Source organism: Dryobates pubescens, chromosome 4, assembly GCF_014839835.1.
Source record: "Dryobates pubescens isolate bDryPub1 chromosome 4, bDryPub1.pri, whole genome shotgun sequence".
NCBI lineage: Eukaryota > Metazoa > Chordata > Aves > Piciformes > Picidae > Dryobates > Dryobates pubescens.
The window spans coordinates 25,882,627-25,900,130 of record NC_071615.1 but is presented as its reverse complement, the minus strand read 5'-3'; the positions used below and the strand labels follow the sequence as shown (position 1 = coordinate 25,900,130).

At 48.7% G+C, this 17,504-nt stretch overlaps 1 protein-coding gene across 1 annotated transcript; it reads right to left on the bottom strand.

The window, feature by feature from the left end:
* Nucleotides 1-2,216: 2,216 nt before the first annotated feature.
* Nucleotides 2,217-15,204, bottom strand: PDIA4 (protein disulfide isomerase family A member 4). The gene is made up of 10 exons (XM_054160965.1): nucleotides 14,963-15,204; nucleotides 10,940-11,114; nucleotides 9,980-10,185; nucleotides 8,943-9,081; nucleotides 8,153-8,358; nucleotides 6,614-6,772; nucleotides 5,428-5,579; nucleotides 4,431-4,587; nucleotides 4,103-4,336; nucleotides 2,217-3,467 (listed from the first exon to the last, which is right to left on the bottom strand). The coding sequence occupies exons 1-10, from the start codon at nucleotides 15,057-15,059 to the stop codon at nucleotides 3,052-3,054; spliced, it is 1,941 nt and encodes a 646-aa protein (XP_054016940.1). The 5' UTR covers nucleotides 15,060-15,204; the 3' UTR covers nucleotides 2,217-3,051.
* Between the last annotated feature and the right edge of the window lie 2,300 nt (nucleotides 15,205-17,504).

Here is a 17,504-nt window from a genome sequence, read left to right as displayed (position 1 = left end):
AGGGACCGCCGAATACCAGTAGAGGACGTCGGAGCCCGTCAGAGAGGCGGGGACCATGGAACACGGTCCATCGTCGGAGCCTGTTGGGACTTACCTGCAGCTCCGCGCAGGCTGTTGGAGCCTGGCCGTGGGGCCAGGGGAGCACAACAAGCTCCGGCCGCTCCCGTGGTCTCCAGTGAGGTCTGAGGGACCCTGGTGGAGGCCGCCAGACGTCACTGGTCATCACCTTTTTATTAAAAGCTTTTAATTGCTTCTTTAAAAACAAAAAGGCAAACAAGACAATGCTCTCCACTCTCATTTGGTGCGTCAGCGTGTGTTCCATTCTGGTCTCCCCAGGACAGGAAAGACATTGACACAGTGGGGGCTGCCCCAGCCCAGCACCTTGGTGCTGGTGGGGGGACCAGGGCACACTCAAGGGCAGGGTGAGGGAAGTGCTGCTGTGCAGCTGGGAGAAGACTTATGGCTGGAGTAGGGCTGGGCAGCTGCTGAACTGCCAGAACACTGGGGAGGGTGCTCCTGATCCCCAGAACTCCTCTGGCTTGTTCGTCTTTTACCCTTTGCTATACACTAAGTCCTGCCACACCTGCCCCCAGCCCAAGGAGAGGCAGGTTGCAGCTCCCAGTCTACAGGCCAACACCAGAGATGCTGATGCTTCAGGCATTGGAAGAAGTTTTGTCTAACAAGCATGGAGTAAGTTTTTGGAGGGGAACTTTCTGGTAGGTGCAAAAGCAAAGCCAAAGATCTGGGGTGCATTAAGAAGGGTGTGGCTGAGAAAACAGTGCATAAATGAAATGAAAGGAATTGCAGCCAGTTACAGCACATGGCAAGTGGTAGGCAACATGCCCTCCACTATTCTGGAGTGCCTTAAGAGGAGTGCAGGCAGCAGGTCAAGGGACAGTCTCCCTCCCCCTCTACTCTGCCCTAGTGTGGCCACAGCTGAAGTACTTCGTCCAGTACAGAGCTCTCCAAGAAAAAAAGGGAACTACTTCTAATGCCTAATCTAAACCTCCCCCAGTGCAACTGCGGCCATATCCTCTCCACTTGTTACTAAGGGGAGACCACACCCCACCTGCCTGCAACCTCCTGTCAGGTAGTTGCAGAGAGCCAGATCTCCCCTCAGCCTCCTCTAGACTAAACAACCCCTGTTCCCTCAGCTGCTTCACACAAGCCCTGTTCTCCAGACCCTTCACCTCAGATGGGGTCATGGGCTGTGGAATATTTTTGCATGGCTGGTTTAAATTCATCTTCACCTCCTTTCCCTTTCTGTCAATGAAGCCACAAATAGCTTGGGATTTGAACAAACATCTCTGCAACTGCAACTGGCATTTCAGGTAAAGACCCATGGGCATTCACAGAGCAGGTCTCTTCCTTCCTCTATGCAGAAATTAATCTGGAGGACAGCCATGCCCTTCCAGACCCAAGTCCTTCCATGCCCACATTCTCACCTAGTCTCTGCCAAGACAAGACAGTACTATGGGTGTGGAGCTTGGCCAGACATTCAGGCGTGGTACAGAAAGCAATACTGGAAAGGGTCATGAACAGCACAGTGGAACAATGTAAACCCAGTTGTTTGCAGAATCATAGAGGCTGGAAAAGACCTCAAAGTTCACTGAGTCCAACTCAACACTGCCCAGTCCACCACTAAACTCTATCCTCAGCATCTTACCTACATGTTTTTCGAACATTTCCAGGGATGAGCACTCCATCACTGTTGTGGGCAGCCTGTTCCAATGTCTGGCCATACTTGCAGTGGAGAAATTGTCCCTCATCTCCAATCTAAACCTCCCCTTGCACAATTTCAGGCCATGTCCTCTCACCCTGTCACTTGCGACCTGGGAGAAGAGACTGACACCCACCTCACCCCACCCTCCTTTCAGGGAGCTGTAGAGAGTGAGAATTTGTCCCCTTTCTTCCAAGATAAACAATTCTAGTTCCCTCAGCTGCTCATCACCAGACACTTCTGTTGTACTCCAGACAACTTCTCCAGCTTCACTGCCCTTCTCTGGATGCACTCCAGCACCTCAATATCTTTTTTTGGAGTAAGTGTCCCAAAACTTGGAGGCAGCCAACAGCATCCTGGTCTGAATCAGCAACAGTGTGGCCAGCAGGACCAGGGAATGGATTGCTCCCCTGGACTCAGCACTGGTGAGGCCACACTTTTGAGTACTGTGTTCAGTTTTGGGCCCTTCACTCCAACAAAGACAATTCAGGTGCTGGGGAGTGCCCAGAGAAGGGCAATGAAGCTGGAGAATGGCCTGGAGAGCAGGTCTGGCAAAGAGCAGTTGAGTGAACTTGGGCCATTTAGCTTGGAGGAAAGGAGAGGAAAGGGGACACTTTGCTCTGTGTAGAGTTGGTCTCTTCCCCTTAGGAACAATGACAAGGGAAAGTGGCCTGAAGTTGTACCAGTGGAGGTTTAGGTTGGATATGGAAGCAACTTCTTCACTATAGGAGTTCCCCAACACTGGAACAGGCTTCCCAGGGAGTATGCTGAATTCCCACCCTGGAGGTGTCTCAAAGATGCAGAGATATTGTACTGAGGGACATGGTTTAGCCCCAGATTTGGTAGAGAATGGTTGGACTGGATGATCTGAAAGGTCTTTTCCAACCAAAATGATTCTTTGATTCCACACAAAGGTACACAGAACTATCACACAAGACAGACTGGCTCAAACCACTGCTCCACGCTGTAATCATGCCACCAAATAAGACAAACAATCTGTTCAGCAGAGGGATCTGGTTCTCTTTTTGCTAACATCTCTTAACAGTTGCATTGGAGTCAAAGAATCAAGCTCAAGATAGTCACAAAAAATAAAAGCTGTATTTTTCTCCAAAAGTTCATACAGTAACTAACTGAAGACATTTGTGTCAGAGAAGTTCAGTGTCCAAAGAATCTCTTCTGCCATACATGAAAACCAAAAAGTACTGCAATTTCCTTACAGCTCAATAATTTCCTGGCTCCAGCTGCTCAAGCCTTCTCTAGCTTGAGCTGTGTCAGGAACTTGCTTCTCCCTACAGCACACCGAGGGCTTTTCTTCACCACTCCCATCCCATCTAAAGCTCTTCTTTTGTTCTGGAGAGTTTTGTTGCATGCTCCTCTATAAATTTGCTCAAGTGCTCTAAATCTCTGTCCCCACCTTCAAATTTAATGGGGTTGTTCTTCTTGTCCCTCGGAGCAAAGTAGATGGTGGGGAACCCCTCCACTTTGTAGCGGTCGCTGGGCACGTCGTTGGCAGTGGCATCCATCTTGGCAATCACCAGGTGCTTCTCGCTCTTGTACTTTCTGCCCAGCTCAGTATACACTGGCTCTAGCTTCTTGCAGTGTCCACACCATGGGGCATAGAACTCAATGAGAACATCATTCTTGGGATCCATGACTATGGCATCAAATGTTTTACCCACCACCACCTTCACAGGCCCTTTGTTGGTTTTTGGCACTGGCTGGGACTTCACAATAGGCTTCAGTTTTCCTAGGAGGAAGTGAAACACAGAGCATGGTTAGGATGTGGTCAAAGTCATCCTTCTGATCTCTTCCAGGGAGAAAAGGGGGAAGCCTGGCACCAGGAATAAAAGCAGGTCTGCATAAAGTACAGGTCAGCTTGCTGGGCATGTGTTGGCACAATCCCTTTGTGAAATGGGGCAACAGGCCTAGAACCCTCCTGTCTCTGCTCATGGCTGCCCACTCACACTGCAGTAGATGATGGTTTGTTGTATTGGTCCCAAATATGAACAAGCAGCTCACACTTCAAAGCTGCAACAGCCCTCTAGACTTGCTGAGGGTTAGAATCATAGAACCATAGAAGTGTGTTTGTTGGGAAAGACCTCCAAGACCATTGAGTCCAACCATCAACCTAAGATCACTATGCCCACTAAACCATGTCCCAGTTGCTATGTTCACACATTTCTTGAACACTTCTAGGGATGGTGACTGCACCACCATGCTGGACAGACTCTTCCAATGCCTCACCACTCTTGCAGGAAAGAAAATTTTTCCTAATATCCAATCTAAACTTCCCTTTTATAGCTACTGCCTCAGCAAAAATTCTTGGCAAGCAAAGGGAAGCCAAAGCACACAGCTCAGAGAACCCCGCTTTAGAAGTTTTACCTTTTTTGAATGCCATTACAAACTGCCTGAGCACATCAGAGTCAAACTCCTCTGGCTCCATGGCATACTTCTTGCCTCCTTCATCCAGAATGGCCACATTGACATCCTCCCCACTCTCCAGCAGGCCCAGATCTTTTATTTCAGAAGAATAATCTTCCTCATCAGAAACCGCAAACACGTACTCAGGGAAGTCTTTGGCCACTTCCAGGACTTTGCCTCTCCAGTACTGTGTAGCTGAAAAACCAGAGCACAACAGGATTAGCAGTGTCTTGGTGGCCACCACTTGCTTCCTCCTCAAGTGGGGCACTGGTAAGCATGAGTAACTCACCAACACGATAGTCGAAGCTGAAGTCTACCGAGTAGTAGACAACTACTAGAGGACGCTTGGAGAATCTTTTGGCATCATTGGAAGGCTTGCGGTGACCAACCAGAGGCAAAGCATGTTTGAGCACGTGCTCTTTAATCTCTGACCCATCTGTAGAGTCCTGGGTTTGAAAACAATTGGGAAAGAGAAGCTCAAACAAAGGGATTTCAGTGGCATTTTTGCTGCTCTCTACTGAAAGCTAATAGTGATGTGTGCATGACTGAGAAAGAGGGACATGTCATAGACAATGCTGTCACCATAGTCTTCAGAACCCTGAGCACTGAAGATAGTTTTAGTGTTCTGCTCTTACACCGAATCTGGGCATGGAGAATTATTATTTGCCTAGGTAACCCCTGGGCTAATTTCATGAAGCTTTCTCAAAGAAAGAAATATGATTTCATAGAATGGTTTGGGTTAGAAGGAACCTTAAAGATCATCTAGTTCCAACCACCCTGCCATAACCTTCCACTAGACCAGATTGCTCAAGGCCTCATCCAATCAGGCACTGAACACCTCCAGGGAGAGGGCATCACAACTTCTCTAGGCAACCCATTCCAGTGCCTCACCACCCTCAGGGGGAAGAATTTCTTCCTAATGTCTCACCTAAATCCAGATTTTTCCAGTTTGAAGCCATTAAGCCCATGACCTGTAATTACATGCCTTTGTAAAAAGTCCCTCTCCAGCTCTTCTGGAAGACTGCTCTAAGGTCTCCCTGAAGCCTTCTCTTCCCCAGGCTGAACAGCCCCAGCTCCTTCCACCTGTCTTCAGAGGAGTGGTGCTCCAGCCCTCTGATCATCTTTGTGGCCCCCACTGGACCCACTCAAGAGTAAAGGGACAAAACAAATCTCCTCAGAGATCTAGTGGAGTACTTCCAACAGGAAGATGCCCACTGCTCATACCTGCAAAGAAAGAGAACCTTCAATCTGCTCACAAACTTTCTAGCTCTGGACTAGTTACTCACTTTAAGATCCAAAACATGCATCTTGGCCTCATGCTTTGACTGAAATTTTTCTGGTTGCATGACAACCAGTTTTCCTGGAGATGTTTTCAGTAGTTTTGCAATCTCATTGCTGAACGTGTGGTGGAACTTGTAATCTTCTCTTAAGCCATTAGCTGGAAAATGAAGGTTGTGGAAAAGGAAAGGTCATCAAGAAGTGAACTGATAGCTTCCAACTGAAAATCTGGAGACTGCACTGCAGGGAAACTCTCTTTCCATTCTCAATGGAACATGGAGCAACCCAGAGTCTCACATAGGGTGAGAAGCTTGTACAAACACATACAGCTGGAGTAGCACTATGTGAATGATGTTCAACAACCTATCTCTTTGATGAGCTATACTACATATTTCAAAACTCTGAACAGCTTCCAAAACATAGACATTTGTTTGTCAGTCTCCTACCTCTTGGCTTCCTCCCAGATAAGAGAAAGCAGAGCTGGAAAAGAATCCACAAGGTCACCCAGTCAATCTGTTTGCTTTGGGGCAGCCTGGGAAACAGTTGTGTATCTTGCCATGCTGAAGCAACCAAATCAGCTCCTAATCCAACTATAAACAATGGTGGCCCCAGAAGCAGGCATAGCCAAGGGAGGAGAATTGTCCACTATGCCCTTCTCAAGGCTCTGACAGAAACCAAGAGCGGCTGCAACTGATTCAGTCACGAGACTGAGTGCATCAAGTCACAGGACTGCCACTGTGTCATGTCAAAGGGGTTTTAATAACCGTGGCTTACAATCACCATACACCTCTAGATCAGTTTAGCTTTCTTCAGGCTTCCCCCCAACCCCAAATAAGTTCATTAAAGCCCAGCTTCTGCAACTGTCAGATACAAAGCAAGCCATAGCAAATGGAAAGGGGGCAAGAAATGGCAGTTTGTTCCTAAACTGGGAATTTTCTCCCCACTCCATTTGGCAGTTTTTAGGGTACCAGTTCCAAGAGGAAGTCTCTCATGTGAATGGCATGGCTGATACTTGAGCTGTATCCTTAAAATTTGGTGTGAGATTTTTTTCCTGAGTCAAAGCAGATCACCCTTTCTTCTTCCTTTTACTCCTCACTAAACTAGAGTACAAACAAGAGATCTCTCTGTGTCCAAAGCCCCGGGTGGGATGCCAACAAAGCATAGATTTCATTAGTATTTTAAAACACTCCTTACCTGCTTCCTGATAGAGCTGATAGGCTTTGTCATCCTCTCCACCGAAGATACCAATGATGATGACATCATCACCATCCTTCAGAAATTCCTGTACCTGCTTGGCAGCCTGAATCTGTTTGGATGGAGGACCAGCCTGTTCAATCATATAGTCGACAATACCTGTAAGAGAAACCCATCCTCAGAAAGCTGCTTAGAACATTTCTTGAAGGGAAAGAGTCAGGCATCGCTCTGCAGCGCTGTTTGATACCACACTTCCCATGGACACCTTTCTTTCTGTGCAGTCTTCGCATGGTAACTAGAAGACCAAATAAGCAAGAACTCAGTCCAAGCTTTTCAAGCTGCAGTTCTGGGTATTCTCCTCTAGGTTGGTTTCAGAAGACTCAACCAAGCACAGGTTCTATGGGTAGCAGCTGATTTTCCAAGTGATCCTCCTTTCTGAGCTTCCAGACCCTTCGCTGTCTCCTGGCACTGATATGAGCCAAAGTTCCACTCAGACAGGCTTAAGTCTTCTCTTTTATTAAACCCAAATACTGAGCACCTTGTCAGCACTTACGGTGCGTTCCAGTGCAAATCAAAGCTGTTCATTTACTCACACTGCCACTGCTCAACTCTGTGGACTGAACTTTCTTCACATTAGAAGGAGCTGTAGCACCACCACAAGCTGTTACAGAGACACACAGACCTACAGAGGTATGAGATCACAGGTTTGGAGGTTTCCACAGCTGCCCCTGCTACGATGTTAACAAGTCTGCAAGTCATAGAATTGTTTCAGCTGGAGAAGACCTTTAAGATCATCAAGTCCAGCCATTCTCTAATTCTAACTCTGCTGCTAAACCATGTCCCTCAGTATCACAATTCTGTCTCTGAAACACCTCCAGGGATGGGGATTCAACCACCTCCCTGGGCAGACTGTGCCAGTCTTTAAGAACCTTTTCAGTGTACAAGTTTCTTCTAACCACCAACCTAAACCTCCTCTGGTGTGACTTGAGGCCATTTCCTCTCATCCCCTCACTTGTTAGTAGGGAGAAGAGAGCAACACCCCCCTCACTACATCCTCCTTTCAGGGAGTTGTAGAGAACCAGAAGGTCTCCCTGCACTCTCCTTTTCTCTCAACTAAACAGCCCCAGTTCCATCAGCCACTCCTCACCAGACCTGTTCTCCATACCCTTCACCAGCTTTATTGCCCTTCTCTGCACATGCTCCAGCACCTCAATGTTTTTCTTGTAGTGAGGACCCCAAAACTGCACCCATACTCAAGGTGTGGCTTTGACAGTACTAAGGACAGGGGAACAATCCCTTCCTCCTTGGTCCTTCTGGTCACACCATTACTGATCCAGGGCATGATACTGGTGGCTTTTCTGGCCACTTGGACACAAACTGGCTCATCTTCAGCCAGCTGTCCATCAACATCCTCAGGTCCTTTTCTGCTGGCCACTCTGCCCCAAGCCTGGAGCATTCATGGGTTTGTTTTGCCACAGAGACATCAAAACATCTGCAGTCAATCTCTCAGAAAATCCAAAGCAAGAGGAGCTGCAATACCGTATTTTTCCCGAGGACCATTGTAGTCATAAGGTTTGCCCTTGCGGAATATCTTCAGAGTTGGGTAGCCACTGACATCAAACCTCTTTGCCAGCTCAGTCTCTGCAGTGGCGTCGACTTTAGCCAGGGGAATCGGAGGCGTGCGCTGGCTGAGCTCCTGGGCAGCCTTCTCGTACTCTGGAGCAAGCCTTTTGCAGTGGCCACACCTAGAGAAGAGAAAGACAGTTCTTACAAGCCATGAGTCCTGCTAGGTACCTCTTACCTCTGAAGCAGAAGAGGTTAAGTCTTCTGGCAGAAAGCAGAAATGAGGCTGCTCTGTCTACAGAGGACACTTCAGTCAAGGAAGCCTTGTCTCTCCAATCTGCAGCTAGCCTCTATGTCTGGCCCCACATTCATAGATGTAGCTTCATTTTTTAGAGGCCTTTTTATAAAAACTGAGGACCAACTGCCTCTTGGTTTCAGTATTTCTCAGCATGTTCTAAACTGACCAATTTATAGGAGAGAATCTTTAGTGAAGCTGTGGAGGCCATCCTTTGTTAAGACACAGACCCAGTTGTGCCTTTGAGTAAGTTGTGCTGTGATCCTACCTCCAGACTGGAACTATGATACACCAGAGCTACACACATGGGCAGGAAGAAAGCCTCTTGAGAATCACAGAATCGTTTGGGCTGAAAAAGACCTTTAAGATCGAGCCCAACCATTAAAGAAGCAGCACAACAGAAGGCAGGGTCACCAAGTGTGCTCATCCCAGCTGTGCTAGTAAAGTACAGATGACAGCTTCTTTGATTACCATGGAGCATAGAATTCCACCAGGATTATGTCAGCATCATTCACAACGTTGTCAAAGTTATCCTGGGTCAACACAAGGGTTGCTTCTGGTGGGGGGGTCCAGTTGGGGTCAGAAACTTCCTTGACCTTGGCCACAATTGCTGAAAGACAGTTGAACAGCCCAATTGGCAAGTCTGCAGTACCACACCAGTAGTATACCAAATGCAAGTGAAGTGATTGTAGCAAGAGATTCAAGTCAGAGTGGCAAGCATGGCCTTCAACTGAACAGAACCCCCTCTGAATGAAGGTGTGACACAGCCACTAAGCAAGAAACAAGTGGTTTTGGAAGCAGTCAGCACACAGACCAGATGTTGCTACCAGCTTATCCTTCAGCAAGGATAAGACTACTCCCTCTTCCAGTCATGTTTCTAAAAACCTTTTATCAGGAACAGCACTACCCTCACCTGCAAAATTATCTTCTAAAATAGTATCACAGAATAGTTTGGGTTGGAAAAGACCTCCAAGGTCTTCAGGTCCAACCATCAATCTAACACCACCATGGTCATTAAACCAGATACCATGTCCACACATTTCTTGAATACTTCTAGGGATGGTGACTCCACCACCACAGGGCAGCCTGTTCCAATGCCTGACTACTCAGGAGAAAATTTTTTCCCAATATCCAACCTAAACCTCCCCCAGGACAATTTCAAGCCATTTCCTCTCCTATCACCTGACACTAGGGAGAAAAGACCAATCCCCACCTCACCCCAACCTCCTTTCAGAAAGCTGTAGAGACCCAGAAGGTCTCCCCTCAGCTGCTGCTTCTCCAGACTAAACCACCCCAGTTCCCTCAGCTGCTCCTCCCCAGACCTGATCTCCACACCCTCCACCAGCCTAGTAGGCAGCCAACTGAAGACAGACAAAATTTCAGCCTTCATAATAGTATTCTGCTTAAGGAACTCAATCAAGATCAAAGCCCTTCCAGAGTCACATGAAGAAGCAAGAGCACAGACTTCCTGTCTTTGTTACAGAGAATTGCCAAGGGCTGGTGCTCACCATCTTCCGTCCGAGAGCCATCATAGTCAACAGGTTGGCCTTTCTTCAGGATTTTGAGGGTTGGGTAGCCACTGACATCGAAACGACTCGCCAGCGAAGTGGCTGCAGTGGCATCGATCTTGGCAACTGGAATAGGAGGGTCGTTTTCCTGCAGAGTTTTGGCTATCTTCTCATATTCAGGAGCAAACTGCTTACAGTGCCCACACCTGCCAGAGGAAGAAACAAGCAGGCACATCAATGCACACCAGGCCTGTATTTTGCTGCTCTGCATTGCTACAGGACACCTTCTGACAGATGGTCACAGTCTCAGCAAGAGGATGGTGTCTTGCAGTGTTGTCAGAGGATGGAGAGGCAGAGGGTAACCATAACCACTGTCCTGTTTGTGCCATTCCAGACCTCTTACAGGTTGGTTTTCTGCCTTCATTCCAACAAAAGGCAGCACATTTCCATTTCATACAAAAACCTCACTAATTGCTGTTAAAACAAACCAGCAAACCTTACACTGTGCTTCTTCTTCCTCCCTGCCCAGTAGTAAATGAGATCTTACTCAGACTTCAGCTTCTTCTTAGCTTAGGTTCCATTTTCCCTATGCAGCACCCTCACTTCAACTAAAGCAAAAACCAAACCAGCAGTTCAGTTGGCCTAATGAAATCAGTTCTCACTGAGTCAGCACAAGGACATGACAGCAAGCTGCAGACCACACTGCATGACTGCTCCAGGGCTCACTGGGACCCTTGCTGTTCCCTGACAGGCACAGAGCAGGGGTGAAGATGCATGGCAGGGCTCAGGGAAAAGGGCACCACCATAACTGCCTCCTACCCTGGAATGGAGTCCTGTGCTTCTGCACCCAAGCCACAGCTATCTAACCTTCAAAACCAAACTCACTGTTTAGGAGTGTGTCCTGTCAGAGAAGTCCCCAATAGCCACCTCATCCTGCACCCAAGGAGGCTGCAAGCTCACCAGGGTGCGTAGAACTCCAGCAGCACAGTGTCCTTGTCTGCAGTGAAGGTGTCAAAGTTTGCATCATTCAGGATTAACACACCGTTCTCCTCTTTAACCTCTGTGTCATCCTCGTCATCATCTTCATCATCATCATCATCATCACTGTCTTCCTCAGCTTCTTTTGCAACAGATTCTGGCAAAGCAAAAAGGCAACATAGATAAGATTATCTCAAGCACACTGAAGTAGCCCTGCTCAGATAAGGATGTGCATCTGATGGTTAAAAGCAAAGTATCTGCTCCACAGAGTGACAGCTACCTCAGGCTGCACTGAGCTGGACTCCCATGTTTGACCTACCCAGCTTAAAAGAACCACATTTCAGTAAAAGTGTCCATCTGTGTTTTGCAATCTGAGGACACAACTGGAGCTGGTGCACACGGACCTATGGGACAGTCTCTACCAAGGTACCACAGGCATCTTGTTGAAATGGGGAAACTGAGACATGGCCTGGTGTGAGCCTGGCCAGCACTGACTCTGTCAGTGCTGTGACTGCCCAACTCAGTCTCTGCTCAGTGGGGCACTTTCTACAGCTCAGGGCGGGTTTACACAGACAGTGGCTACTGGTGGCCACGACAACACTGATGGGGAGAGTTAGCATCAAAGGTTGGACTACAGACCACGGGCACTGCTCTATCTTGTGTACCACCTTGGGGTGCAGGAAGGAAAAGGCTGCAGCTGTGGGGAGGAGGAGACAGGACAGGTGACCCTAAACTGACCAACAAAGGACTCCCATCCACTTGTGACCAGCTGCCAACTGGATTTAATTGCATCCCCCACTGCTTCTTGGGTCTGGCCGTCCAGCCCATTCTTTACTCAAAGCCAGGAGCAGCCACTTTCTCATACACATCTCATCCCACATGAAAACTGAACAGCAATGCAGCTAAGGGCCTTTCAACCAGTGGGAGTTTATAAGGGTTTGGATTTAAACCTTTAAGATTTCTTGCTGAAAACTACTCCTTATTTAGCTTCATTTGGCTTTTGACAAAGCAGACAGAAGCTGCTTCAGCAGGATGAGGCTGAGGGGAGACCTCACTGCTCTCTACAACTCTCTCAAAAGATGCTGGAGTGAGGTGGGAGTCAGTCTCCTCTCTCTAATACCAGGTGATAGAAGGAGAGGAAATGGCCTGAAATTGTGTTGGGGAGGTTTAGGTTGGATTAGGTAAGAATTCTTTTCTGAAAGTGTAGTTAGGCATTGGAACAGGCTGCCCAGAGAGGAGGTGGAGTCACCATCCCTTGGAGGTGCTCAAGAAATGTGTGGACATGGCACCTGGGGACAGGGTTTAATGACCACGGTGGTGTTGGGTTGATGATTGGACTTGATGATCTTGGAGGCCTTTTCCAACTGAAACAGTTCTATGATTCTATGACAGCAAATCACATATAGGTAAGTTAGTTATTCAGGACAAGAATTCTGAAAGCATTCAGAGTTCACTTGGAATTTGAAAGTTAGGCATGCCTATGATGTATTCACAAATACAGAATGATAAAGACATGTCCAGGTATGAAACAGTGAATAAACCTACCCCCACTGTTCTCAGACCACAGGAATAAGCTCACCATGGAGAAAGTGATGCCAAAAAATGCTCTAGCTCTTTCTCTGCTAGTAGAAACTATTAAAACCCAGAAGCCCATATGGTCTTGAAAAACAAAATGAGCTCCTGGAGAAAATGGCCTCATTTTGATTAGAGCCCAGCTTCAGACACCACCAAAACATTAGAGCTTCTGGTGAGGGAAGAGATCACCTATCACACAACAGTGGCCACCAAGATTAAATTACATTAACTGCAGTTAAAAGAAACCTACCATTTCATCTGACCTGGGAGGCAGCTAAAAGCACCATCTACAAGTGAACAATGCCTCTTGTGTCACTGCCTCTGTGCCAAGTGCAGGGGCTGAACTGCCAAGTGCTTCTGGAGCCAATCTCCAGCAGTCACACACTTAGGGGTTTGTCCTGGTGACAAAGCCAGTTTGCAGGAGCTTCCATGCATGCCCAGCAGTTCTCACGGAGGTGTTTCACCACAAGGTGCTCATGGTTGGCCCCTGCCTGAATTCCCAGCAAGCTGCACAAGCCTGTTGCTTTTCCAAGCAACTTGCTTCAAGCATTCCCTGACACAAAGGAATTTGTGAGAAATAAAGCTGGCCAGTTCTGCTCATGCATCTCACAAACTAAGCACCAGGTCGGGACTCATTCCTGATTGCCAACCACCTGCTCCCCAGCTGAGAAAAGAACCACTAAAATGGCACAGGCTCATGGTTTAGAATCACAGAACTTTTTCACCTGGAAAAGACCTTTAAGACCATTGAGTCCAACCACAAATGCTGTAAAAGGGTGGCTACCAGGAGGATGGAGACTCGTTTTCACAAGGAGTCCCATGGAAAAGACAAAGGATGATGGGTAAAAGTTAATTCTGTGGAGATTCCCATTGGACTCCAGAAGATAATTTGTCACCATGGGAAGAGTAAGATACTGGAATCATCTCCCAAAGAAAAGTGTTGGATTCTCCTGCACTGGGAAGTTTTAAGACTCAGCTTGATAGGGTACTGGGCCACCTGTTGCAGGGCACTCCAAAGCCTTTTTATGAAAGCAGTCTTCCTCAGTCTTTTCTGTAGCACATCCTCTTCATGACAACTCCTAACTCATTCACCAGGATGCAAAGGTGAGGATCAAAGCTGACTTTACTGCAATTGTATCCATCTCACTGCTCCAGTCAAATTTCACTTCTAAATCTACACAGTGCACAAAAGTCAGGTTTCATCTGAATTTTTCATCTTCTGAACAGTTTACATAAAGCTACTTTCTTGGTGTGAAGCAGATGTATTTCACTTCACACAGGCCTGCATTTCACAGGTAAAAATGGATATCTTCAGGATAAGGGGCAACAGGCACAAACTAGAACAAGGAATCTCCACCTAAACATGAGGAAAAATTTCTTTGCTGTGAGGGTGTGGGAGCCCTGGAGCAGGCTGCCCAGAGAGGCTGTGGAGCTTCCTTCTCTGGAGAGATTCCAAACCCGTCTGGACATCGTGACCCTGGGCAACCTGTGGTGGCTGACCCTGCCTTGGCAGCGGGGTTGGACTGGATGATCTCCAAAGGTCCTGTCCGAGCCCTGTCATACTGTGATTCCATGATCTGCATTCCTCAAAACCCCTGTAAAAGATACACTTTCCAATGTCTGCCTCCTATGTGGTGGCACTTCACTTGGAGCACCTCTGTTTCAGCCAGTTTTAGCAAGGCAAAGACACACACCAGCGAAATACAAAGACAATGGGAACAGACACCAACAAACTACCAACACACAGCCTTCCTCCTGCAAAAACACAAATCTTGTTTGAAACATGGAGAACCCCTCTACTGAGGGGCAAGGAAAAGAGCTCCCTCAGATAATTAAACTGGAAATCAACAGGCTTTTTTGTAGCGTGGCTAATTGCTCCTTTAAAATCTGCGTTTAGAAGGGGCCAGGCACAGTGAAAGAGAAACGAACGCGGGGGAAGCGACAACGGACGAGAGTCCTGCACGGCGTGGAGAGGAAACGAGACGGGATGGGGACCTTAGCCCTGGAGCGACGGGGGAATGACCAGAGCCCTATACAGAAAAGAGCAATAGGATGACCAGAACCCTGCACACAAAGGAGCTAAGGGGCGGGGCGACCAGAGCCCCTAATAGAAAGGTGGGGAGGAAACTAGAGGCCTGCAGGAGGACAGCAGGGGGCCGGAGCCCGCATAGATGGAAGGGAACGACCTGCGACGAGCACCTCATGTCCACCGGCTCAGCTTGGAGGCCTGCGGGGATCCGCCAGCCTACTCGGCCCCTGCGGCACCTCTCATGGTCGGGATCCCCTTAGTGACCACCGCGGCACCACGCACCCCCGAGGAGTAGGATCTCGCCGAGGGAGCTAGGCCCTGCACCCAAGGGTTGCCCCAGCCAACTCAATTCCACACCGGCACCCAAGGGTCCACCTCAACAGCCCATCTCCCGCACTCACCTTCATCGTCCTCCTCGGCCACCGCCCCCCGCGCCAGGAGGGCGATCTGGGCCAGCCCCAGCAGCAGCAGCAACACCCACAGCCTGCTCGGCCTCATCGCGCCCTCGGCCCGCTCCGCTCCGCGTCGCTTCGGCCCGACGCGCCCTCTCGCGGGACACCGCGTCCGGCCCTGATTGGCTGTCAACCTGCGACGCGGCGGTGCGGCCGCCAATCGCCAGCCCCCAGCTCCCCCGTCCGCCGCCGCCGCCGCTGCCGCTCAGCTGCTGCGGGCTACGCGCTTGGGCCGCCGCGGCGGGAGACGAGCACGGCCGAACGAAGCAGAGGGGTGCGCCCGTCCGCGCGTGTAATTAGACGCCTTGCTCTGAGCTGCCGCTCCCCTATTGGCTGCCGGGGGACCCGCCAACCGCCGGCCGACACGCGTTTCGGGCGAAGCCGCCCCTAGGAGCCGAGAGGAGGTGGCCAGGAGGGAGGGGGCGGGGTGAGAGGAGTCATGACCCTTCAGGATTGGCAGAGAGCCGCGACGGGCCGGGCGCAAGGCGGGGTAGGGGGCGGGCCCAACTGGGCGCGGCAGCCTATGAGGGCTCGCCGCGTGCGCGGGGAGGTGTGGGGTTTCTTCCGTCAGGAGCTGGGCGCGGCCTGCGGCTGCCTTGGGGCTGGATTAAGGATTGCTGCCTGCAGGGATCCCGGCAGGGGGATTGGCACGGTGGGGTTGGAAGGAACCTCTGGAGGCCGTCGAATCCAACCCTTCTGCTAAAGCAGGGGCACCCACAGCCTGTTGCTCAGGATCACAATGTGCAGGCGGGTTTGGAGAAGTAGACTCCACCACCTCTCTGGGCCACCTGCTCCAGGGCTCCAGTACCCTCATAGCAAAGAATTTTTTTCTTCAAGTTGAGGGAGAACTTCCTGTGTTGCAGTTTGTATCCATTGCCTGTTGTCCTATCACACTTGAGAAGAGCCTGGCTGCTGCTTCTTGACACCAAGCCTTCAGATATTTGTAAACATTAATAAAACCTCTTCTCAGTTTTCTCTTCTCCAGGCTAAACAGCCCCAGTTCTCTCAACCTTTCCTCATCAGACAGATGTTCTAGTCCCTTCATCATCCTCACAGCCCATGTTCTCTCATCCTCATAGCCAATATTCTCTTGAAATCACTCAGATTTCAAGGTATGCCAGGCTAGGCTACCTTAGTCTATCTTCTGCTGTTAAACTACATTACAGCAGAAAAGGTGAATTCAAATTAATTTCCTATTTTCAAATATGATTTTGATGTCTGGGTGCTGTAGTAAGCTCCTGGTGGTCCTTAAAGGATTGGAAATTCTTTTCAGTGGGATGCGTCAGTCACAGCACCAAGCCAGTTAACAAATGTGGTTGCTGGACTCTGCTGTGCAGCATTTTCAGTAGGACTGTGACAAACCACTTGGGATTTATTTATTTATTTATTTATTTACGTATTTATTTATTTATTTATTCATTTGAGTATTTGATGCCATCTGGTTGCCCAGGGAGGTGGTGGAATCAATGTCCCTGGAGGTTTCAAGAAACATGTGGACATGGAACTTCAGGACACGGTTTAGTGACCACGGTGTTGTGACACTGATGATTGGACTGAAACAATTCTATGAAATCACCAAACTCTGTGGTGTGGTTGACACCCTGGAGGGAAGGGATGCCATTCAGATACACTTGGACAGACTTGAGAGGTGGGCCCAAATCAGCCTTGTGAAGATCAATAAGGCCAAGTGCAAGGTCCTGCACCTGGGTCAGGGCAATCCCAAACACAAGTCCAGGCTGGGCAAGGAATGAATTAAGAGCCATCTTGAGGAGAAGGACTTGGGGTGCCAGTTGATGAAAAACTCAACAGGAGCCAGCAATGGTCTCTAGCAGCCCAGGAGGCAGCTGTGTCCTGGGCTGCATTAAAAGAATTGCAAGCAGCAGGACAATTGAGGATTCTACCCCTGTACTATGATCTTGTGAGATTCCACCTGGAGCACTGCATCCAGTTCTGGTGCCCTCATTATAAGAAGGACATGAAACTGCTGGAGTGGGTCCAGAGGAGGCCACAATGATGATCAGAGGGCTGGAGCACCTCCCCAGTAGGCTCAGGCTGAGAGAGCTGGGGCAAGTTCATGCTTGCCATCATTTGATGTGCTCAGTTCTAAGAAACTTTGACATGCATATAGGCCTAAGCTTTGCATCTGTCAGGATAAAATTCTGGATGATTTCATCTGGAAGTGGAAGCTTTTTAAGCATGATGTACCATCTCTTCTAAATTGTAAAGTGCATATATTGATGGATCCTATTCAGATGCCAGTGAAGCAAATAGTGCAGCAATTAGCATATGTAAACTGTCTGCCCTGGGTTATTATACTGATGTCATTAAATATTGGATCTTGATCTTCATAAATATTTGAAAATTCAAACAAGAACCATTATTAAAATTCTTGTGTCTGACTTCATGCAGTGCTGGCTTGCAATGTCTAACATACAGAATCATAGAACCATAGCATGTATGGGGTTGGAAGAGACCTTTAGAAGTCATAGAA